The sequence below is a fragment of the Bacillus rossius genome, chromosome 2 (genome assembly GCF_032445375.1).
Source record: "Bacillus rossius redtenbacheri isolate Brsri chromosome 2, Brsri_v3, whole genome shotgun sequence".
Lineage (NCBI taxonomy): Eukaryota > Metazoa > Arthropoda > Insecta > Phasmatodea > Bacillidae > Bacillus > Bacillus rossius.
The window spans coordinates 117,708,068-117,732,888 of NC_086331.1; the positions used below are offsets into that span (position 1 = coordinate 117,708,068).

The 24,821-nt window shown below is 34.7% G+C and overlaps 1 protein-coding gene across 3 annotated transcripts in view; it reads right to left on the minus strand.

Annotated features, from left to right (window-relative positions):
- The window catches only part of LOC134529679 (GATOR complex protein NPRL2-like), a 64,430-nt gene that overhangs the window by 21,742 nt on the left and 17,867 nt on the right, over positions 1-24,821 (minus strand). For 2 of the 3 annotated variants that reach the window (XM_063364028.1, XM_063364027.1), the window contains exons 4-9: positions 24,262-24,391; positions 9,275-9,411; positions 6,182-6,279; positions 4,493-4,623; positions 3,379-3,548; positions 38-226 (exon numbers count right to left, since the gene is read on the minus strand). In XM_063364028.1, coding sequence (XP_063220098.1) covers positions 56-226; positions 3,379-3,548; positions 4,493-4,623; positions 6,182-6,279; positions 9,275-9,411; positions 24,262-24,391 — 837 coding nt within the window. In that variant the 3' untranslated portion in view covers positions 38-55. Of the gene's footprint in view, positions 1-37; positions 227-3,378; positions 3,549-4,492; positions 4,624-6,181; positions 6,280-9,274; positions 9,412-24,261; positions 24,392-24,821 lie in introns of those variants that run through there. The other variant, XM_063364029.1, reaches the window with a different exon arrangement.

Here is a 24,821-nt window from a genome sequence, read left to right on the forward strand (position 1 = left end):
GTAACTCTTTACACTTGTACATACAGCTACAACTTACTTCAAAAATTGGCGGTCTTTATTTCCATACAATTAGGATTCGTGGATCATGTTCTACTAGCTCCTCAAGTTGCTGGTAGCTCATCTCCATACCACAACAAAGTTCATCATACGAGGCCATGCCAGTGAAGATTTGTGTCATTGGTGACAGCCTGTTGCACTGTGAACTGCTGTTGACCCAAACAGGATACTAAAATAAAAAATTACAGTATAATCAATACTGAACTCAAGTTTCATAAACGGTCAACACAGATGATACAATTAATTATACACAGTTTAAAAAATTGTTCTCACTGCCTAAAACCAAACACTTACATGATAAAACTAGAACTGGTACAGACTTCATGATACCATAAAGGTAAATAAAAAGAGTGACCTAGATAATGTACAAATTTTGGGGATTAAGACAAAACTTTCAACTTTAAGATACTTTCAACAGAAAAATATTTTTGGGCTTTTGGAAGATTTCCTGGTAATTATCGGACGTCGGACATCGCAGCTTTTTAGTACGGAAAGAAAAAATCTGAAAACATGGTTCTCACACATCACACATGTCCCTAAATTTACTCTGAAAAGATGGTTTCTTAATTCCTACTAGTTAGTGAAAAAATTAAAATTTTATATCTTACATTACAATACCTGTGCTTTTATACCGCCGTCATTCATTGTTTACCCACGATAAATAGGAATATATGTTTTTCATATACTAGAGACTTTCCTGAATTAACCCTAAAAGGTAGGTTTCTTAATTCTGACTGGTTTGTGAAAAAATAACAGTTTACAGCTTACATTACAATACCTATGTATTCACGCAATTGCCGACATTCATTGTTTGCCAGTGTGGGTTTTTTCAAAAATTTTTTTTGGAGAACTTTAGTCAATGTAGATGTAATAATGAAATTTGTTTCAATAATAACTGTATTGCAATTGTTAGGAACTTTTAATGCTTATATTTCATTGTTTTATCAGAATAAATAAATGTACTATGAAATGTTTGTTTTGTTACAATTTATTTTTAATACATACTATTTTGAGTCACACTGTAACAAATGAGTCTAATGTGAGCCAAAAATTTGAATTGAATTGTTAACATAGTTCATTTTCTATGAGGAACACATGCTGTGCACTTTAGTTGACACATTGAATTTTGCCATCTTTCCAGATAATTCTTTGATTACAGCCATCATATATTCTGTGGTTGATATGGCTGGTGTTTCATGTATCCAAATTTATCCCTGGATCTTGAAGGCTTGATTCTAATGGCATGATTCTGTGGTACATGATGCTTGCTTGCTTGCTGTTTTAATACAGTACGTTGAAAAATCCTGATGGCATGATCCTGTTGGCTAGATCTTGTGGTACACGATGCTTGCTGTTTTAGTTCAGTAAGTCGAAAGATTCTGCACATAAAAGAAACTGCGGAATAAGCAAGAATTATGACTGTAGGTTGAAAAAAAAAATCCCTTTTATTTGACTTACAATCATGACAGAATAATTTTTTTATGTACAGGATCTTCTGACGTACTGAATTTAAACAGCAAGCTTCATGTACCACAAGAATTAGCCAACAGGATCATGCCATCACGACCATGCCTTCAGGATCCAGGGATAAAAATTCAATATATGAAACGGAACAATTAGCGTATTTTAAATTCTCCATAGTTGGCTAAAGTTGTGCTAAAGAAAAAGATACACAATTTCGGGTAAACAATGACTGGCAACAGCAGTGTGAAAACACAGGTATTATGATGTAAGCTTAAAACGGTTATTTTTTACGAACCCATAGGAATTAGGAAACCTTTCTCTTCAATATAAATTTAGGGACAGTTGTAGCATGTGAAAACCATAAAAAAGCTGCAACGTCTGATAATTACTGATTTCCTACTTAGCTTATACTTTATTTTAAAAATTAAAATAAATATTATTTCATTATAATAATAGGATTTATGCTGTAACTTGAAAGTGTTTAAATTACAATGTAAATCAAATATCACTTAAAAAATTTTTAAATTGATGTTCAATACCTAGAGTAAGTAACACCCATCAAGATATTTAAATATCAACTGTTCCCCTCCAATATTTTTAAGTGCTACTACACAAACAGAAAGCCTGAAACTGGCTAACACTGTCAAAAAACAATAAATAAGACTTCCTGCTACACAGGATAAACAAAAAAAAAAAAACCAAATGAAATCTAAATAAACGTGAAAACTTGTTTTGATTATGAATACACAGTTTTAATACAAATATATTGACAGAAAATTCATTTCACAATAACATCATGTTTTCAATGATGAGAAAAAAATCTGTTTTGAGATTGCCTATTATAATACATGGGAATTTGAATTTCACTGTTTTTTTTTCAGGCGAAGCCACTAGGGTTGCTGCAGTCAGTTGTCACCAGCATTCACCATGTTAAAAGGCCCGAGTTTCTTTTATTTTTCTATTACAATATTTGTTATTACCCCCAATTATTTCAATGAAGTAGTTTTCCTACAGCCACAAAATTCACTGTGGTTGTAGAACATGATTCAATTAAACATAATCCAGATGTTCAGTATTCAATCTTAAATACTTTATTATTTACAATGAAAATGTTGTCCAGCTCCAACTTCAAAGACGTATACCAGCCTTGGAAAGCACTTTCGACCGTAAGTCGTATACAGGTCTTCCACTTATTTTGTTGTGTTGAACCTACAGTGAATTTTCAATTTGTACGTTTGTTTTTTATACAAATCAACAGTTCTACGCAGAGCTTGATGAAAATTTGCACACCTGGCCTTTTAAATAAGAGGAAGGTCACTGTCTACATGACATTACTAAAACTACCCTCATTACCGTTTACCTCCACTTAAAAAAAATTTTTGACACTACATGACAAAATTTTACTCACTTTACGTTCAAAATACGGTGAAAATTACTGCCTACAACAGATTTTTAAAAAAGAGGCAAGTCACTATCTACTTAAAATTTAAAAAAAAAAAAAAAAGCCACACTCTTTTATCACTCCTTAAAGCAGAATTTTGGTACTTCTTGATGAGATTTTGCCCTATTTTCATTTTAAAAAAAAAGTAAAATTACTATTGTAAACTGATTTATAAAAAGAGAAAAGTCTCTGTCCACATGAAATATCAAAGTGTATTAAATAAAAAAGAAGTATAACTTCTAACACACGTACATAGGTACATGCACCTTTATTTTAAATAAATGAAATTCACGTGTCTTTATTTATAAAAGTATAAAATTAAAATTTGGCACTAAATTGAATCTAAATTATATTAGCTGGCTGAAGAAACAATAACTAGCAACTAACTATACATAAAAAATTAAATAGCAACGTACTTTGTGAATGCGACGAATCAATTTGTGAAGAAGTCCAAACTGGATAAGCTTCTTTTCATCAATATGAAGAGCAGATGGGTTGAATCGAACACACAGATCTCTTAAGGTTGTGCCCTGGGTCATACTGCTGTAGAAAACAAACACATCCCGCAAACTTGCTTGAGTGCCACCTGCAGATATCATTAGAAAAACTTGGTTAGTATTGCAATAAACAAAGCAAAATACTAATTTATGATTGCAAAAATAATATGCAGCACAGAATAAAATTGAACCAAATCAATTGACTTAGCAAGTTTGAGAACTTTTCAAAGGAATAACTTTAAACTACAAATTAATAGACTACATGAGCATAATCATCATACTAAGTCACATAACTTAAATAAATAAAAACTTATTATAATTGTTAAAGTGGCAAATGTAATATAGTAGTGTTTAATAAATCAAGTAAGTTACTAAATATCAATACAAATTTAATTGGTAACTTTGAGCATGTAGAACAAGTAGTTAATTGTAGACACACATTTTGCCTGATTACATAACTACATAAAATTTAAAATGTTACATACAGTTAGTATTCCATATTTTCTATAGTTGTATGTACAGTAGGAACAAATTTCTTGACTGATTTGCGACAGTTTTTGGAAATCACTCTACTGCATGCTTTAAATCCATCTAACCCCCATGATCATCAATTGTAATATAATTTCATTTTTTTTAAGAAACGTATTTCAAGACAGTTTGATTCAAAGGCAGACCTATATTACCTTATTCTTTTTCATAGAAAGTTCTTTAGTGTCCATGACCAATGAGGAATCACTCTCCCATGATAAGGATTGGTGGTTCAATCCCAGCTTCAGCCTAAATCAATTTATTAGTATTTAGTAGGTATTCAAGCTATTTGGAGCTAACTGAGGTCAATGAGTTTCCATAATCTTAAAAGTTCAACTTCCTTAAGCCACTGTGCATAACCATGCAACTTAAAACACAACCTTTACCCTTTTTTTTAAATAATTTAAATTTCTTATATTTATTCAAAACGTTTGTTTTACAAAGAATATGTTTATAAAGCAGCCACAACAGTTACTATAACATTTATTAAATCACTTCAACTCACTGGATTTTGAGACAAACTGCAAGCATTCTTCTTGAAAAGACTTATTGCTCACTAGATTCTTTAGTTCTGGTGTAGTTGCATACACATTTGAATACTGGAAAATTGGTAAGAGAGAGACAACTCCATAATACCTGAAAAATATTAAAACAAGAACGTAAACCAGTGCAATCAAAAAGAAAAGAGAAATCAATGGCACTAAAAGTTTCATACGATACTTGTTAAGAATTCCATTTACGGGGGCTACCACCCACCAGGTAGATAGAAATGAGGGTGTTTTAGAGACCTCAGGTATAAAATTAGGGAATTTTTAGAGACTGTTGGAATGAAATTAGGGATTTTCTAAATTCATTACAGAATTTCTTACAACAACAATTATGTGTGTGTGTGTGTGTGTGTTGTGGCATGGTTTGCAGAGAATGGTGAAAGACGTGAGTTTAGACTGAAGACAGATATTTTTCTGTTGGCTGTTTTCTTGAATGGCCAGAGGGCCCTTTCCCCTGGATCATCATGTAGGAGATGAGTGCTGCTTGTCTTGGTTTACTTGTTTTCTGGTTCAAAGAAATATGTAGCATTTAAGTTTATTAAGTTGAGAAATTGATCGTCTGGACCACAGACACTCATTTTTTTAAATTTTTAATGAAGAAAATAAGTATTGAGTAATCACATTATCTTTAATCAGCTAATTTGTCATTTAATTTCCTAGGTAAAATTCAGGGTTTAAAAATGGCTAGGACAAAACAGATATGGTTAGCCTGAAAGTTAACGTTTCATTTATTGTGTTATGAGATGTGAGATCTTAATGTAATTTTTGATGATTCTAATGCTGTGAGATGAGCAAATTCAGGTTGTGTATTTTTTTGGAATTCGTGACGAACTAGGACAATCTTGTGTCCTATCAACCAAATTTCTGGAGTTTTTATTTAATGTGTTATTTTAATATTATGTTGCTTGGTCATTTCTATAGTTGTTTTGGTGTAACTTTGTTGTTGGTTTCTACTCAGAGTTCCAACGGTCCTTATAAGTACTTTTTGAGCAAAATGTGTTTACTGTTATTATTTGTATCTTTACCTTCTGGTGTTATTTTAATTTGTGTATTGCTTTGGGATACCTCCAGTTTCCGTTTGGTTTTAAGTGCCGAACAAATACTGGGATGGCTGAAGTGTGGCAGCCAGTGTGGGTTTCAAGATTTGTTTCTCTGCAATTCTACTCATCATCCACATAATTTAATTTGACCCCATTTTATCTTCTATTCATTATCACCCAGACACTACCCACAACTCACCCAGTTTCATTCATCATTTCAATATGTTTGTAGAATGTTTATAGAATAATTACTACTCTTAGCACGAACCATTACCATTCCCTTGTTTTTTTTTTATCAGAAATTGTTTCATGGGGTAAATGATCTCAAACTGAATATTTAATTTTACTATGTAACTCCAACTCAAGGCTACTATTTATGTTTTTGCTTACCTATAACATCTAAAAAAAAAAGTTTATTTTTAATGGTTACATGCAAACTATCAAGATCAATTATAATAATAACCACTCAATATAAAAACTGGGAGAGAGACTTTCAAAAGTGTTCAGGTGGGAGAATGAGCCAAAACACATGCTTCTCCCATCCAAAGCAGGAGACTTGCAGGTCTGAATAAGACTAAAATATTTAAATCCACTGTGAATACTTACAAGAGATTCTGAATGCATGTTTTCACAAGAGAATTTTCTGCATCTGCTTGCGCTGCAATTTTAGCAACATGGCTGAAACCATCTATATGTTGGAGTATCTGAAAAGTTAGAAACAAATTTTAGTGGTTAGAAAGCACTTTCTAACATTTTTGTCAACGTGGCTTGCTCTAGCACTTGATGTTGGCTGTATCATAATGTCACAAGGTGACCAGAGATGGTTGGAGCAGCACGCTGGCCATGCTTATCTCCAGGGAAACCCGCCCAAACACAGGTAATGCCCGTCCCTCCCCCTTCCACTGTCAGTACGTGGAATACCCATAAGTGGGCCTCTTTCTGTCCCACGGAGTTCGGGTGCCTCTTTGTTTCTCGATAGAGTTTCTGCAGGTTCCCAGAGCCCTGTTGCATGAAGTAGCCTAACTAGGACGCAATTGTTTTTGCAGTTTTGATGATGAGACAATTTTGAGGGCTATGAGATACTCATAGACAAACCCAGGGGTATAAAAGACAGAGCCAACCTGCTGCAGAGGACAGTCTAGTGGTGACACTGGTGAGTGAGCGAGAGGCTGGTGGCGATACCAGCGAAGTGACCCCTTGGCAAGCAACAGCAGGTGACAAGCCACCGGCTTCGCGTGCGAAGATCGTAGAGTCGGGATGTTGTTGAGGCGCTGAGGACGAGTGAGTAGAGCGAAGCAGTATGTTGGGGCAGTGTGTGGTAAGATACAAACAGTAGAGAGAGCCACTGTTGAGCCGAGCTCCAGTGTTGAGAGTAAATAGTGCGATAACGAAAGTGCGAATAATTTGTGGACAGTCATTTATATTGCTGCAATTTAGGAAAAAATGTACATAGAAGTTAAATAGAAACCAATTGATTAATTAATTTGGGCTATCCTTTCTGGACCTGTACTCCCAATTTAACATTTGGTGTCAGAGGTAGGGATGGCCCTAATTGAGATTAACGTAAAAAGGGTGTATAAGCTCACAATCCCTTTTTACGCAGAATGCATTTTCTGTTCCATCGTTTCATTCAGAATTCAGTGGTCTGAGTTTCATTGCTATATCTTGAAAAATGAGGTTGCTACACCTGTTTTAAGAGGACAATGTCAGCTGTTTTTGTAAATACAGCCGGGATTTCTAGTTGCTCTTGTTAGTACTAGTTATGTTATGGTTGTTTAGGCCTATGTGCTGTTATTTCTTTTCTTTGAAGTTAATGTAATAATATTGTCAGTTAAAATGAGTGATACTAGTGAAAGTGATTATGAAACTGAAATTGTAGTGTTATCTTTAAAAGATTTGTGCAATGGGAGTGCATGACTTGATGTAAGTTTTTGGACATACGCCATTGCTAAGAACTTTTTTCTGTTGAAGAAAAACTAAAAACTAAAATAAAGAAATAAATAAATAAAAATACCCAAAAAAAAAGACAAAAAACACACAAAATTAAGCAAACAATTGTTGTTGTCAACAAGAATATGAACACCACAAAATATTCCGTAACAGGAATATGGTCAACAAACAAAGAAAACAAAGAAAAATGTACTAAGAGAACGAAAAAACCCCCACAAATGATGACAACACAAAAATATTGAACACAAAATAATTCAGCACAACAGTTGAAACGAGACAAAAACATGACAAAACGAAAAGACAAACGAACACAATAGTTTTACCAAAACAGAAACAAGCCAAGAAATTGTAGTAAAAAAAGAAGAGGACTAGGAAAATAATAAACAGGCAGAAAAACAAAACTCATGAAGAAGTGAAAATTAAATGTTCTCTTGGTCAAGCCTACACAAAATCCAAAGGTAAAAGTATTAATGCAAATGTTAATACTGTCATGGATAGTTGCTGTAATAATAAATGTTTTGAAAATCTATCATTTGAAAACCAAGTCGAAGTATTTTTATTGCGGCCAATCAAAAAGCTTCCAAGACGCCTATTTATCACATTGTATAGAAAAGTTGGAAAGCTCTAAAAAACAAAGTGTTAACTTAAAAGACCAAGAGAAAATTTTTGGAAATATGTAGTTTCTGTTGGTGTGATAAAGATCAAGTTTTGTAAAAAAAATTTCTACAGCATGGGATAGCACTTGTGAAGTACCGAAAACAATGAACAGAAAAGAGAGAAATAAAAAAGAACTAATAAATATAGTTCATTTTGTTTGATCTATGGAATACACCACAAGAGGAATGATATTTGTTTGGGATGAACAGTTTTAAAGAGGGGGCAGTGTTACGAGGAGAGACCTGCAAAATTGGCGGATTCATTCGGTGATAGGCTAAAATTCAAACACATATGCCTCTTAGATAATTTTGCTATTGGCTTACTGTTCATCTGGACGAATCTCAACCAGTTATAAACCCTCAACCAAAGAAGGATCGAATCACAGACAAACCAGCTGAGACGACTTACAAGTCGGCAGCCAATGAACTTGCGTTATTTGCCCGAGTGTACAGGGGTATGTGCAGTCTATCCTGAAGGCCATCGGAACCGCGAATTTTGAAGGTCTCTAGTTATGAGGTAGCCAGAGATGGCCACGCTTATATCTGGGGAAACCCTGCCATGACACAGGTCACACCCATACTTCCCCCATCCACTACCAGTTCAAGGACCACCCATTAGTGGGTCTCTTTCTGTCCTGCGGAGTCCAGGCACCTCTCTGTCTATCTATGGGTTCAGCAGTCTGACATCCAAGTTTTCTTGTGAATGGCTGCCTAAGTTAGAAATGGAACAAAAAAATTTAAAAGTTTAAAGGAAAGCAATTAAATAAACTTATTTTAATAAATTGCCCCCAAATGAAATCTTTAGATTATGTAAATTTTAGTTTTTCTGGCTAAGACTAACTATTCACAGTTCAGAAGCTGTCTACTAGCTAGCATTTCAGCTTTGCTAGGGACAGGCAGCTCAGCCTCACATAGTATTTGCTGTGTTTCATTACGCAATGTTCATTCTCCTAAGGGATAAGAACTGATTGATGGAGCATTGTGCCTTAGTAGGCAGCGCTTGCCATTTTTGCCGAAGATGCACCACAACTCGGAGTTGAGAGCATTGATGGACAAGTATAGTGCAAATAAATAACTAAATAAATGAACAAACCCTTTGGGTAGTAAGATCCCAATGCTGATTGTTGTAGGTGTTGAGGTCAACCAATAGTATGGGAACAACATGATCGACCACAGGCTGTGGGTCTGCAGACAACTTCACGACCTTCAAGTGTATTGTCATGTTACCATCTGGAACACACAACAAAAAGGTACAACTTGTGACAGCACACACTGCATTACAAAATTATATACCGGCTGGCCTACAATGATGTGTCAAAATATATTTAAAACTTTATGTAAACATATAGGGAAAAACTAAAAAATAAAGTAATTTACAATATTACATTAGCAAAGATATTATTATCAAATTAATTTTATATCCTAACAAATATACGACAGTTGATGTATGAAAAGAGTCTGATTACAGTGCTGCTGGGTTGACCATATTTATAAACACTCAAGTGAACAAGGAACTACAATACACAACATACTTATCAGGGTAGCTAAAGGCTTTGCTGATGGCCCTGACTATACCATATGGTTAGGTTTCAAACAAACCAGATTCAAAAATTGTGTCAGCAACTCCCATGTACAAAACCCTTGGACCACAGATTTTGCAATGCCCCCCCCCCCCCCCCCCCCCCCCCCATGCAAATCCTGCAAAATATTTGCACCCCTGTTTCTCAGTCAGTTCTGTAACTATAGTTGATAAAAATATTTGACTTACTCTGAAGTAAACTTTTATTTTATTTTATAATACATAGCCTAATTAAAATACGTCATGGATCTCCTAACAAGTCTCAGCATTATAACAGATTGTAGGGCACAAAAGTAGTTCATAAAAAGTTTATGCTTCTGCACCTCATATCTACCTTATGAGTTTCTGTGTATCTTCCATTTCAGCCTTCATAAATGGACAATTATCCAGCAGGATATGCTTTTACCAACTTCGTGGAGAAAATTGCATTTTCCTTAGATGAAAAATGATTAACAAAACTCTAATGCATGAAAGAGCTGTAACAAAACCTGGATTATCACTGCAATATTAAAATTCTTTGAATTGGGATATGCTGAAGCACTGTTTCTCACTTGCAGGAATACTTCTTTTGGCTGATTCTTGAGATACTGCTTTTTTTTAATTAACGAGACCACCAAACATTAAAGTTCATTTTTCTTCCATGTGAAATATATAATGCTGTTGGCTATTATATATACCTACATATTCCGTACATTATACACTTTTTTCTGTTATCATCTTCATCAAAACTCTAAGTACCGAACCACAAGGCAGGAAATGTCCTCTTTCAGAAAATCTGTGAACAATCTTCTTGAACTTACAAAACTGTGACATTCTCATACAAATCCTTATAAAGGTACGGTTTTAGTAATTTCCTGGTTCTCCATCGGAAAAACAAAGATGTTTAGATGATTCTTTGGGCAAAATGTGGGAACAGTAATGACAAATCCGTGAACAAACCTTGTTTGGTCTTTTTTTGCCTTATCCTCAAGACACAGATAAATAGTGGCATGCTTTGTTTTCCACATCATAAATACAAAAACAGTTTACCCACGCACAAGTAAATGTTTCTTGCACAGAAATTATAAGCAGTGGAAAATTCTTCATAAAATAAAGACACATTCCTGCAAAATGTTTTTGTGTTTTGCACAATGCCTGTGTTTCCTTCAGATAACTATAAAATTTTGAGGCCCTCATTTTATGATATCGAACTCTGATTGCACCACTCTTTTGATGGTGTCAGGTATGTAGAAGGAAGAGGGATTTTTCAGTTGAATGTCTTGTTCCTCACACTTGCTACATATATCAATTTGAGAATGACTAAAGGAGTAGTTAAATTTCCTCAGTACGTAACAGAAAAAAAAAATAATTTTGTATTGAGGTCTGGATGCTATCTTAGGGCATCGCATCCATTTACTTTATTTCATTTCCCCATAACATGTATTTTTTTTAATAGAAAACATTAAATGTGTTAGTGCATTAACTTCATAACACTTTCAGATATTTTAGATTTACTTGGATTTTTCCCACGTCGGAACTGGAATTCCTCTTGGGTTAGCAATTTTAACAAGCAGAATATCCTCTTCTATGATAGAACATGTAGGTTTCAGAAAGTTTGTTTGCTTGGATTGATTTGTTTTCCATCAACCATAACAAAATAGTCAAAGAATGCTGCCCCTTCTTGACTTCACTGTTCTCTTCCCTTACCGTAGTAATCGTTGTTCTACATATTTTGCAATTAATAATCCTTGCAAAGAGAGTGATCAAGGATTCCTGGATGCTCTCGTTTTCAATATGAGTTAGACATCACATTAAACTCAAAGAAAGTCTTTTAACCTACATATATATTTTGCACTGGCACAGAATTGTAACAGCAAGGTCAAAAGTACAGTATTTTTTACCAACCCACAATAACTGCTGACAGCTTTTGCAGGAACGTATTTCCTTCATAACTAATATATGGCAAAACACGTATTTGTGCTTCTTTTACTTTTTGTTGTTAATGTTCATTTTCACCATGTTTCCTTTTTTGGAGACCAGATAACACGCCTAAGCAAATACTAGCTATTACCAAATACATTGTCACAAATTATCCCAAAACTCAGCCAGTGTTGCAGTTCATATATCACGTGCTGTTACTTCACAGCAGAGACAGAAACTGAAGCCACCTAGTGGTGAAAAAAAAAAACTAAGTCATAATTTTGATTCCTCCTTAATCCACAGCATGGAATGAACATTCCTTTTGTTTTTTCCACATGCAACCGCTGAACATAGTTTGTTATAACACGACAAGGTGCATGCTTGTCTTGAAGTTCAAAATAATTCAGCAAGTACTGTACAAATAAAAAAAAAAATATTTTCTCATCACTAAATTAATTTAGTGTGCTGGTCAATCTAATAATGTTTTCAGCTATACAAATTTAAACGGATGTTTTTTATTGCCTAACATAAGTCAAAAAGAAAACTCTTGAGATTGACTTTAATTAAGCAATGGAAAATGTAAAATCAAATTAATTTAATGGTAATACTTCACCATTACCATTAAACTTCAAAGATAAAGTGATATTACTGGCCATGTAATAAGAATGTCCATACCGAGCAGTTCACAAAAAAAAAGTGACCATACAAATCTAAAAATAATTTACTAATGCACTACATGGTTGATGAAAAACAAAAATTCCTCACTATTGAGATTACTTTCCCTTTTAAAACTTTCTGTTACTTTCTCGAAGTATTGAACACTGAATGGTAGCTTACTTCGTACACAAGGACATGCTAGTAAAACTCATAAGGGGACAGGTGACAATTCAAGTAAAAAGCCCTGGAAGAGTGGCTGAGAAAAAAGAATACGAGGCCTGGAGTGTTGTTCCAAAAAGGGCCGGCTGAAGTCGTGCCAATTAAAAAAACAGAGGCATGGGTAGCCACAGTAGCCGTGTTGACGTCAGAGTACCGTTGTTGACGGGACATGCTGAAAATGCAGTGCAATGGAAACAGCGAATGCTTCTACAGCCATGCCACTGAGCCAGGACCTGCACACAGCTAATGACAGGTGTTATCAGAAACTGCAGCTTAAAAGGTGCAAGGACAAAGACTGGGCAAGCTACCAGAACTCTGCACGTATAGAATATTAAAATGGAAAGTATTCCAAAAAAAATTAATACCAGGTAATAATTTAAAATGGAACTTTAGAAAAATAGTCAAAAATACCTTCAATAATAAAATTACCTAGAAAATTAAATAGTACTAAAATGTTTATACACAGAAGCCAATGTAGTTAAATGAAACTAAAGTGAAATTTTTAAAAATACTTTTTTTTTCTTTACACAGTTTACAATTTAATTCATTCAGAATAATGACACTACACAGCTATATTCTATGATTCTGTGACAAAGACAGACACACAAAAAGTAATGATGATCATAGTCTATACAAAAACAGTCACTGCCGGTCTTAAATAAGATAAGTCTTTCATAAGAAAATTTTTTAGGAATTAAGTTGCAGAAAATTAACATAGAAGAAGCTAAGCCTTAAATTGAAAAAAGTAACCATTAAAAACATGTAACAGTTACATCTCTTTTACAAGTACAAATTACTCTACGTAATCATTACTGGTAACACAATTATTTGTGCATGATAAATCTTACAATTTATTTGATTTTGTGGGTGGCGGAGACTTTGTTTTGTAAAAAAATTACATGTGAATTATATATAACAAAATGTTCTAAAGAAAGACAAATTAGCATTGTTTATGCTCTAGTCTTTGGAAAAATTATGTTTAGTAATTGGCTAAAAGCTGTATTATATTAGAATAAAGACAACACACTCTTGTTAAAATAAGGTAAAGAAATGACACTGCTGTTTAGGATTTGAGTAAAAATCACACTGTACACACACACATGCAATGTGTTGCACCCTCTGGGATGCTAGTGTAATGTTAGAAACAACAAACAAACAAACAAACAAACAGTGGTAGAAGCACCGAGGAGAGAATAGGATACATCAGACCTCAGAGGAACAGGCAAGGCATGGTTAATATCAACTTAAACATGCAGTTATCTTGCAAATCACTCACCTGACCAGTACCAGCAAGCCCACTTTTCTTGTTGATATTTACACACACTTTGAAGTAGAAAAACATTAAAAACTTTTATTTCTAAACTAAAGGTAAAAAGGTGTCAAAATCCATTAAGAAGAGAAGGGATGATGATATTCCTTAATTAAGTTGCATGTCAAAAATCCATTAAGAAGAGAAGGGATGACGATATTCCTTAATTAAGTTGCACACATTTATAATTTTTTAAGGTTTTTGAAAAAATCATTTATATATACACACAACACACAAAACACACACACCAACAACACAACACACACCAATAACATAACACACACACCAACAACACAACACACACAACACACCAACAACACAACACACCAACAACACACACACACACCAACAACCATCTCACAAAACAGCACACACAACACAACACACACAAAACAACCCATCACACACAACACAACACACACCAAACACACAAAACAAACACAACACACACACTTTGACTTAATTCCTCTTAAAGACATCATAACTTCACACACTTGCAATCTGTTCTAGACTCATTCTTGTATACATTTATGTCTTAAGTACATGTGCATTTGAACTTTTTAGAGGTATATTCTCACAGTTATAAACTATCCCCATACATCAATATTTATGCATCTACATATGTAGTGTATATTTATTTTTGTACACATGTACATACATGTGTGTTTATCATCAGACTTGGGATTAACAATTAAAAACCACAGTTGAAAATCATTTTTTTTTAAAATAAGAGTACCTTTTTAACTTCTTGATTTTAAAATAAATTTTCTTCTTAATTCAGATTATGGTTAACTATTAAAAACATTAGTTTAAAGGTTGCCCGAAGGCTGAGCTTTGACCCTGCTTCAGCATATGATGACATTAGAAGGTTTAACCTGTTGGCATATACATGGTAGTTTTGTACTGGTCTTTTGCCATGGTTTAACGTATACACATTGATGGGATGATCTTTGAACCGCATGACCCAAGCATCATCTCACAACGTTACATCAGACACCAGTCTTTTGGACAGGAGGGGGCATATACATACAAACATTTTGCTGCCTAGAAATTTATTAAGACTTCACAAATCAAAGCAACTGAAGTCCAGAGACATTTTTTCCTCAAGTATTTTGGGAGAGCTAACGACAAAGTAGTCTGTTTCACAACACAACATACTCAACTATCCATAAACTGATATTGCTTAAAGAAAATAGACGATTCTTACCTTATGCAAGTTAATTGACTCTGCAAACCCCAACATCTTAATTACTTAAAGAAAAGGAATTTCTCTTACCTTATTAAAAATTTTTGACTCTGCTAATGCCATCATCATAGTTGGTATTTCATTCTTACTGCTACTGTCACTTCAGAATTTCATAGTTTTCCTATTGTGGAAAAAACTTATTTATTCCTGCAAAGCATACTAGAGCTTCTAATCTATAGGCACAAATTTCTTGTAAGTACAATTGCTGCAATGTTTTCTCACTACTTCGCAGTCAAATTAATTTAACTCAATCTTCCTAGTTATCGGTTTAATCATGTTCGAGTAAACTTGTCATTTTCTTTTGTCTGCATACAATTTGTAATCTTTTTTACAAATTCTATTACTTTGAATTATTTTTGTTTTATTTTTGAGACACAATATAGTGTTGGTATAAATTAGTAAACAGCTTTTTAAAACTCATATTTTCAAAACTATTACACATAATATAATCAGTGACACTAGAAAAAAATTCACAAGTTTTTTCAACATTGCACAATACATGGCAGCACAAGGTTATTACAATTCATAATGGCAACAATGGAAGAAGAAAGTTTTCGTGCATTAGAGTACACAAGGGTTTCTTCTATTATTCCTGTGCAGCGCGCATTCAGATATTGCTACAGAAAGAAAGTAAACAAGCCACAAGATCATTTTGAGATGGTATAGGCAATTTAAAAATACAGGTTGTTTGTGCAAAATGACATGTAGTGGCTGACCAAGCATCGTGGAAGAAACAGTGGATAGGGTGAGGAAGACATGTTCAAAGTCCATGGAAGTTGACTGTAGTTAAAGCCTCTAAACTTGAGACATCCCAAAAAAATTGTAAGTAAAGTTTACTAAAAGGATTCTAATTTAAGCAGTATCACAATTTCTGCAAAATTCTTCACTGGTAGATAATATTCATTGATTCGACTTTTGCAAATTATATGAAAGAAGCATTGGAATGTTAAGATTTCACCAATAAAATTACATTCTCAGATGAAGCAAATGTTTCATTTATCAAGACAAGTACATCATCAAAAGATTAGTGTGTGGGGCAGTATGACTTTCCATGAAATTTAGGAGTCAGAGAATGATTTACCAAAAGTAATTATTCTTTGTGCAATGTCACAAAAAAAACTGTAATGTCAATTTATTTTCACTGAGATAACTGTAAGAAGTTCAAAAAATTATCTGGACATATTGCAGAGGTGCCCACAAGGTGGGGGGGTAACGACGCAGACTGCGTCATCAAAATTCCCTGGGGGGGGGGGGGGGGGGGGGGGGGGGGGGGGGGTGTTTGTTAAAAGACGAGAAAAATATGTATATTATTTACATACTTATAGCTTCTAATGTGAAAATACGTATCTGGTGCTTTGATAATTGAAAGGAATCTTGTAAATCAAATTGGCAACTCCGCACTTTCCTCAACAAAAGCAGTTTGGCATCTGTCGGTTCAGGATGGTCCCTATCCCCGCTTCGACAATAAGCGCACACACTCAAAAATAAAAAAAAATAAACAGCTTCGCGCCTGCGCAGACCGTGCAACTGAAAGGAGAATCTGATGCATTCTATCAGGCTTGGAAATTCTATACCTCTGTTCAGCTCATGCCCGCCTGATAGTTGAGACCATATTTCCGATTATTCCCCACACTTTCTTTACAAGTCAAAAGATATAGACAGAAAAATGAAAAGTGTTATCACTTTACACGCATTCCTTCTCATTTCATTGTTTTGCTTGTTATAGCTGGCAGCGACGCCCAGAATTGGCTGGACCACACTGAAGCTATTGTCTGCCATTACTGAATGTATCAGTGCGAAGTCGGGTTGTGCTTGTGCGTTATTCTTATTGTCATCATCTTCGAATTAATTAGTTTTTGAAGTGTAATCGTGATATAATGCTAGTATTGTAGCCATGCCTAAAAAGCAAACGCAATATAAATATAAATGTTTAGAGATTTTGTGTGAAGGGACTGTTAGACATGATAAGTGGGCAGACCATTGCAAGAAGAAGCATTTTTATAAAGTTAAGCACAATTTAGAAATTAGGAAAAAAATAATTGAGGTGAAGTGCAGTGATAGTTCTGCATGGAAACCTTATGTTGAGGGAACATCGACATCTACTGCTATTTATGAACCAGAACAAGAAAGGTAAGTGTAAAATATAATAAGCAATACAAATGTACATATCGGTATCAGACACTTATTACGAGGCCCGTCTACATGCCAGAAAATCGCGCTGCAGCGTGTTAGAACACGTTTTTATACCGAAACTATGTAAATGTGTATTCACGCCATTTATCTACAAAAAGAACACACATTTCAAACGACTGCCCTTGCTTAAGGCGCTCGCCTACCTAGCAAGTGAACAGTGTTACTAGTGTTTAAAATACACGTTACGTTTAAACAGAATACTACAGAAAATTTTAGAAATCAGATTCGGTATGAAAAGAACTCAAACTTTAGGCAAGAACTAAAATATATTTTCAAAATGAACTGTACATAAAAAACAATATTTTATTACCCCTGAACATCGTCAAAAATGGGTTTTTCAGGCTTCTGTATCTTACTAACTATTCACGGGATGTATGTGGCACTAATATAAGGGCATGCGCTGGACCTTTCTACAAACTATGCAGAAATAAAATTATTAGGCCACCGCATTGTATGCGACGGACGTAGCGTCGGAACAACAAGAAAGGGAGGGTGGGGGAGGGATGGAGAGAGAGAGAGAGAATTGCACGCGGTATCAATTATCTTTCTTTCCACCATAAGAGCAGAAGTATTGGAGGTTTGGAAACACCCTATAATTCTTGGAAGGGGGAAAATGAATGACACTACCGCCGAGAGAACGCGGCTGCAGCCTAGTTCCAGCACCGACCGCTGTCGCCCGCGAAGGCTGCTTAGATAGCGAGTGAAAGTTCGGGATGCGCTCCCAGGTAGGCGAGTGCCTTAAGTACTTTCAAGACAACACGCATATTAGAAACACCTTTTTTGGGCCACGAGGCGGGCCCCTTCAGGGCATTTTTTAGTGTGTGTGTAAATTCATTATGCAATTATTACATTTTTTAGGCCATTAAAATAGGTATTTCAAAATATTCCCAATTTTGCAAAGTATATATATTTTTTTTAGGAATGATGTCATACAAAATGGAGAGGAATATTCAGATATTATGCAGGGCCAGTCAACAACTTATCCTGATACTTCTGGTTCACCCTCCATTGTTTTTGGTAACACCTACTCTGCTAAGAATCCTCCTGCGACTGATGGTATTCTGTCTATGTCATCCACCACTGACATGTCAAGTGTTCCTGGGCTTTCGCATGGATTTAATGCACGTGACAAATTTCAAGATCAAATACCTTTCAGCTTGCCCTCTAGCATTCAGCCTGAGTTAACCACAGAAATAATAATGCAAGACACTGAAGTGGCATCTGCTGAATTGATTTCCGACGAGAATAACAGTGATCCTTGTAGACTGAGTGAAATCAAACTGACAGCCAGAGACATATAGTTTGGCTTGAAATTGGAAAATAATGAGTTTGATCCTGAATACGATTTTCCATCAGTCAAAAACAGAAAATCCTCAATGAAGTGGCGGAAGTACAAACTTCCTGATGGCACTGTAAAAGATAGAAATTGGTTGGTTTACAGTAAATGGAATGATTCTGCGTATTGTTTGCATTGCCTTCTGTTTGCACTACCCAACCATCATTCTACTTGGTCATCTGGTAACGGCTATCAAGGATGGTGCACAGGTAATGCACAAAGAGATATTAAACTTCTAAAAACCACTTAGGTTGCCAAATTCCGAGGGTCCAATGGATTGCAGGAAAACATGTTACCAGCACATTTTGTTAAAAAGAAAATGAGAACATTGGACACCAAAGAGAAGTTCTCTCCGTCATCATTGATTGTTGCAGGTACTTGGTTGAGGAAATGCCAGCATTCAGAAAAAACACTTTAGTTGAAGGAAAGCTGCCGAAGTTGTTTGAACTTCTAGCTAAACACAACCGTATGCCAGAATGTATCTCGAAAAAATTGAAAATGCAAGGATGAACAAACAAAAACTGGGATCAAATTTTCTAAGCTACAGAAATATATCAGACTTGATTTCCATTATAAAAGGCATGGTAACCCAAAGGATAGTTTACAGTATAAAGGAAAGTAACAAGTTTTCTGTCATTTTGGATTCAACACAAGATGTCGCTAAGAAAGAAGCAACTACGGTCCTTCTGAGATATATAGAAAATTCAGGAGTATCTGCAAAACCATGCGAGCGACTAGTAAAGGTATTCACATCTGCTGATGTCACTGGAGCAAATCTGAAGTCAAAGTTGGTAGACACTTTGAAAGAAGTAGGACTCAACCCCTTAAATATGATTGGTCAAAGTATGGATGGTGCTGGCAATATGAAGGGCAATTTCTCAGGACTTAAAAATTTAATTCAAAATGAGTATGACACTGCCTTCTATGTTTGGGGTACTTCGCACAGATTCGCCCTCGTTCTTGAGAAATCAATTGATTTTTTCCCCCAGATTCGAGCATTGTTTTCAGTGCTGGAAGAATTATATCGCTTGTTTAACTCTGGGCATAAAAGGCATGATGTTTTTGTTGAGAAAATGGATTTGAGAACAAAGTTGAGTGACAAGAGGAAGCGACTGAAGAGGGTGCAAACAAGATGGTCAAACAAAGCCGAAGCAATAAAAGTTATAATTAGAGACCCGGAAAATTCACAGGTTCAATGACCTCCAGGATAGACTCCAATATCCTCTACACACTCGGGCAAATGCCAACTGTTCATTGACTGCTGACTTGTGAGTCGTCTCTACTGGGTGGCCTGTGATTCGACACTTCTATGAGTGAGGGTCTCTAATTGGCCCTCAGTCCTCCAGATTAACAGTGAACCAATGACAGAAGCAGCACTAAGGTATAATTATTTGAATTTTAGCATAACACTAAATGAACCCGCAAATTTTCCGGGTCTCTAGTTATAATATTGTGCTTCGAGGAGATTACGTCAGCTTTAGAGGATTTGCGGGACAGCAAAAAATTTGACAGAGAAACCGTGACTCTTGCGAAAGGGCTATTGAGCAAGCTAAACTCTTTTAATGTAATCACTGCTCTTCATGTCCCCCAGTCTGTATTCACTATAATGAATCCTGTGACAGTTAGTCTTCGAGGTGTAGTTATAGATTATGGGACTGTTCAAACAATCATTAACAGTGTTAAGACTAAAATTAAGAACCTCCGAAGTGACGAAGGTTGGTCTAAAGTGTTAAAAAAATCGGAAGATTTTGCGAAAAAACATGACATTCATCCACTTGTACCAGTACCTGGAAGAATAAGGTTTAGGAAGAGGGCAATGGATGAGATTGGAGTTGACGAGCCCATAATAGACCTAAATCGTAGACTTAAAATTGAAATGTATTTTAAGATCTTAGATTCTCTGCATCGTCAGCTCGAGGATAGATTTTTCGATCATTCCTTAAAAATGGTTATGCAAATGAGCCACTTTTCTCACACAGGAGTTCTTAATGCAGAGAAAGATAATGTTAAATCTGAAGACATCAAAGAGTTGGGTATTTTTTACAAGTGGGTTTGTGACTCGGTGGCTGAAGAACTGAACAGCTTCAGTGATCTATACCTTGCCACACATCCAAATATCTCACTATCCGATGTGGTAAAAGAAAGCCCAAGAACATCAAGAAAAGAAGATGAAGAGACTGAAGTGACTAATGAAAACCTGGTAGATACAGAAGAAATTGATGGTGATGAAGAAGAAAAGGAAGATGAGGGAGATGAAAAGAACAATGTTTTTTGGGTAACCCAAGGGTTTCTAAAACCTTATCGATGCCTCAATAACTTTTCTGGGTTTAAAGCTATTAAAGTTGTTTATGCAACTTTACTCTCATTGGCAGTAACAAGTTTTTCCGCAGAAAGAGCAATGAGTAAGTTACGTATAGTGAAAAACAGGCTGAGATCGTGCATGGGTGACAGATGGCTGTCAAATCTAATGGTTCTGTGTTCGGAAAAAGATGTGCTTGCATCCATTTTAAATGATGAAATCGTTGATACTTCTCTCCATCTACATCTTCAAGGAAGAAGCTTTTGTCAAGGATATAGATGAGCGTTAATTTTTAATAATGCAATTTTTTTTGCTAGTGAAAGTTATTGCAAGGAGACACAAATTCAATTTGAGCTAGATTTTCAAACAGGCAGTTATCTGTATTACTTTTGCAGGCCTCAAAGTGCTTTATTCACTGGAAAAAAGTGAGAAAAGTGACCTTTATGATAGAAAAAGTGAGAAAAAAGTGATATCCAGGAAAATAAGTGACTAAAAAGGTGACCTGATAGCAATTTGCAGTTCCTTTCTACCTGTGTGGTTTGTTGTTTCATCGTAGCATACTGAATAGTATTCACCATCCATGTCTTTCAAAATAACATTGCGAAAATATGGGCTTAATGCATCTGTTAGTAGATACCTAAATTTAGTGCTGCTCAGGCTGAAGTCCTCAGGCACACCCTCACCAAACATACTTTTAAAAACGTCAGCTATTCCTCCACAAGATGATGCTGAATAATTTGAAATAAAACATTTCATTACCCATTTCAGTTCTGCACTTGTTGCACGATCTCGTACACTGTAAAGACATTTAACATAGTTTTCTGAGGACACTTCACTTGATGTGGAAGCTGAACATGAAGGTCGAACGACCGTGAATTTTAGCTGACTAGGAGCCAACTTATTCCGACATTAACTCTTACGTCACTCGCAAGTAGCATGCTGAGATAGTGCTTGATACCCTTTGGTTGATATTTTGATTGTGACAGCAAACTGCACAAAAAACATCAGTATCATTACTTTTTTTTGCCCACTCGTTAATGATATATCCATTATCATTGCGCCTCTCTAGCCACTCGCTACGAAAACGACACTTCCCCATCTTCAACACACAAGAAATCATCAAAACACTACAATATTATTTTCCGGTTACTTGTTTATCTCAAACAATAGTATAGCATGACACAAGTCATATCGCTAGCAAAGGCCCCTAAGGACAAAACTAACTTAAGACCGTAATCAGACTTACTACAGAACACACTGGCACGAACATAAGTTATCTGCCATCACGTCAGCCGATCGATACTGTAGGGCGAATCGATTAATGGATAGTTCAACTTCAGTTGTTGTTTACCCTTTTACACATGTAAAAAACTATCTCGACAATCCGTGTTATGGCAAACGGCAAATACCTTGACTACGGTCAAAAACACAAATTCAAGCATTTAATTAATGTCACTTTCATAAACGGAAATGCAAATTTTGGGCACCAATATCGAAAAAAAAATAATTAAGTGACTGTTTAAAAAAATGTAACAAAAAAGTTATTGATGCAAAATAAGTGACTGTAAGTGAGTTAAGTGACCATTTTCGACCCCTGCTTTTGTTTGTTATGCTAAGATGTATATATAGGTATATATATTATATATACCTCAATGTTAACTGTTTCTAATATATGTCTAATTCAGAATTTTCAAAATTTTCCATTGTACTACTGAACTATTGTAAGTGATGCTGCGATACTATTTCATCTCATTTTTAAGCTATTAAGGTAACAAGCAAGGATTGAAAAGAACATTGTCACATGTCATAGTATGCTTAAATTATAATATTAAATATTACCTGATATGACCAAAATTATTATTAGAAAATCAGTTTTAATTAATGCAAAATGTGACAAAATATAATACTAAAAAAGTATATTATGAAATCATTGAGAAAATGGCACAAAAAATTTGGGGGGGGGGGGGGGGCGGCATCATTATGTTAGGGGGGGGGGTGAGTCATAGTGTTTGGGGGGGGGGGGCACCTCTGCATATTGCAAATATGGTTCTTTCCAAATCTAAGTGAAGACAGAATGAATTTGTGTTTAAACCAGATGAAGCTCCATTCCATTGTGCTTTGGATGTTCATAGTTACTCAAACAAGGTGCTTCCACAACGCTGGATTGGATGTAGGTGAAAATTTACCTTCCTTTATATACATGGCCACCATGGCCTTGTGATTTCTTTTTCTAGGGTTACATTAAAGATATTGTTTGGTAACCACTATTGCCAAAAACACTCCATGACTTTCAGAATGCATCAGTACTGCATTAAGAACCATTGACAGTAGAACACTGGAAAATCTTGAAAAAAATCTTCAATGTTTTTCTTTTAAGAAAACTTGGAATGGTTTACTTTACTTTCTAGAATCACTGATTATATGTGTATTAGTTTTGAAAATAAGAATTTTTAAAATAATCATTTATTTATTCTAGCTCTGTATTTTAACTGAAAACATTCTGTCTTTTTAAATGTTTAAATTAAATCAATTTTATTTTTTATTAAAACCTAATTTTAACCATAATCAGTTAATGTTATAGATTAACTTAAGTAAATAAAATTGTTCGGCAACTTTCCCAAGTCTGGTATTTATGTGCATTAGTATGAATATATGCATATGTACATACATTTATTTACATGATTTAACAAAACTCTAATTCCAAAATTTGATATCAGCCTTGAACACACAAAAATTAGGTGATGTATGTTAATTTAATATTTAATTTACTTTCACAAACTCTCTATACATAATAAAATGTACCAACTTCCAGGGCCCCACATTTATTATATACATTTTAAAAACATTCACTGCTGAAATATATGTAACTGCTGACTAAACAGATGGACAATAACCATCATTTCACATCTAAATCTGTACAAATCAAGATTTTTATCAGCAGAACCCTCAAGTTAAAAAATTAAATTAATATTTTAATGCAATCAAAATTAGACGTAAAGTTAGGTTCCAGAGAACCTTCTTTTTCTTTGATTTCCCCATATACTTTTTTAATACTTTAATGCGATACTAATAATGAAGAAAATAATATCAAGCCCGCTCCTTTTCTAAATTATGTGCATTTATGTACAGCATGTGCTTGAAAAATGCAGCTTGTAAGTGATGGATCTTCAACCTGACCAAATTCTTTAACTTAAAAGTCCAAAACAGTAATATTCACATAATATAAATTAAAATAAAAAATATGAAAATTTTAAAATACTAAATACAAGATTGTAAGCACAGGTTTACATCCACCACTTTCAGATAAGATAAATCATCTGCAAATTCATGACAATTTGCCTACCAGTCACACTGGATTGTTTCTTTGAGTTCAAATCTTCTAATATCTGCTTGAGCATTGCAGGAAGCTTTGTATTTTCACTCTCTGGTTGATTTGTATCTGATAAGAACCCAGTCTGCTCTTCCATAGTTACCTGCAACAGAAATGAACAAATTATACTTCACATAGAAATAAGTTTTGTAATTAATAATAATGCATGCAAAATTATTTCATATTTTAAAACTTAATAGTTTTCATTACTTGAATTATGTTCAGGTAATTTTATTAGCAATTAACAAGAAAAGGCTTGAACAGTCAATTAAATTAAATTAAATATGCTGGCACAAATATATTTACCCTGTTTCAAGATATGATAATATAACCACAATGTTTATCTAGTTTTCTCGAAAATTACAAAAACCAGTATTTGACAAAAAAATTTGTGGTGAGAATTGAAAGAAGCTAATTTGAAGAATGACATTCAGGACTAGTATATTAGGAAGGCTTAGAAAAAACTTTAAAAATTGGCGCCAACTGCAATAAAGAGAGAGGAAACAAACAAACCGTCCTTAAATGTATTTACC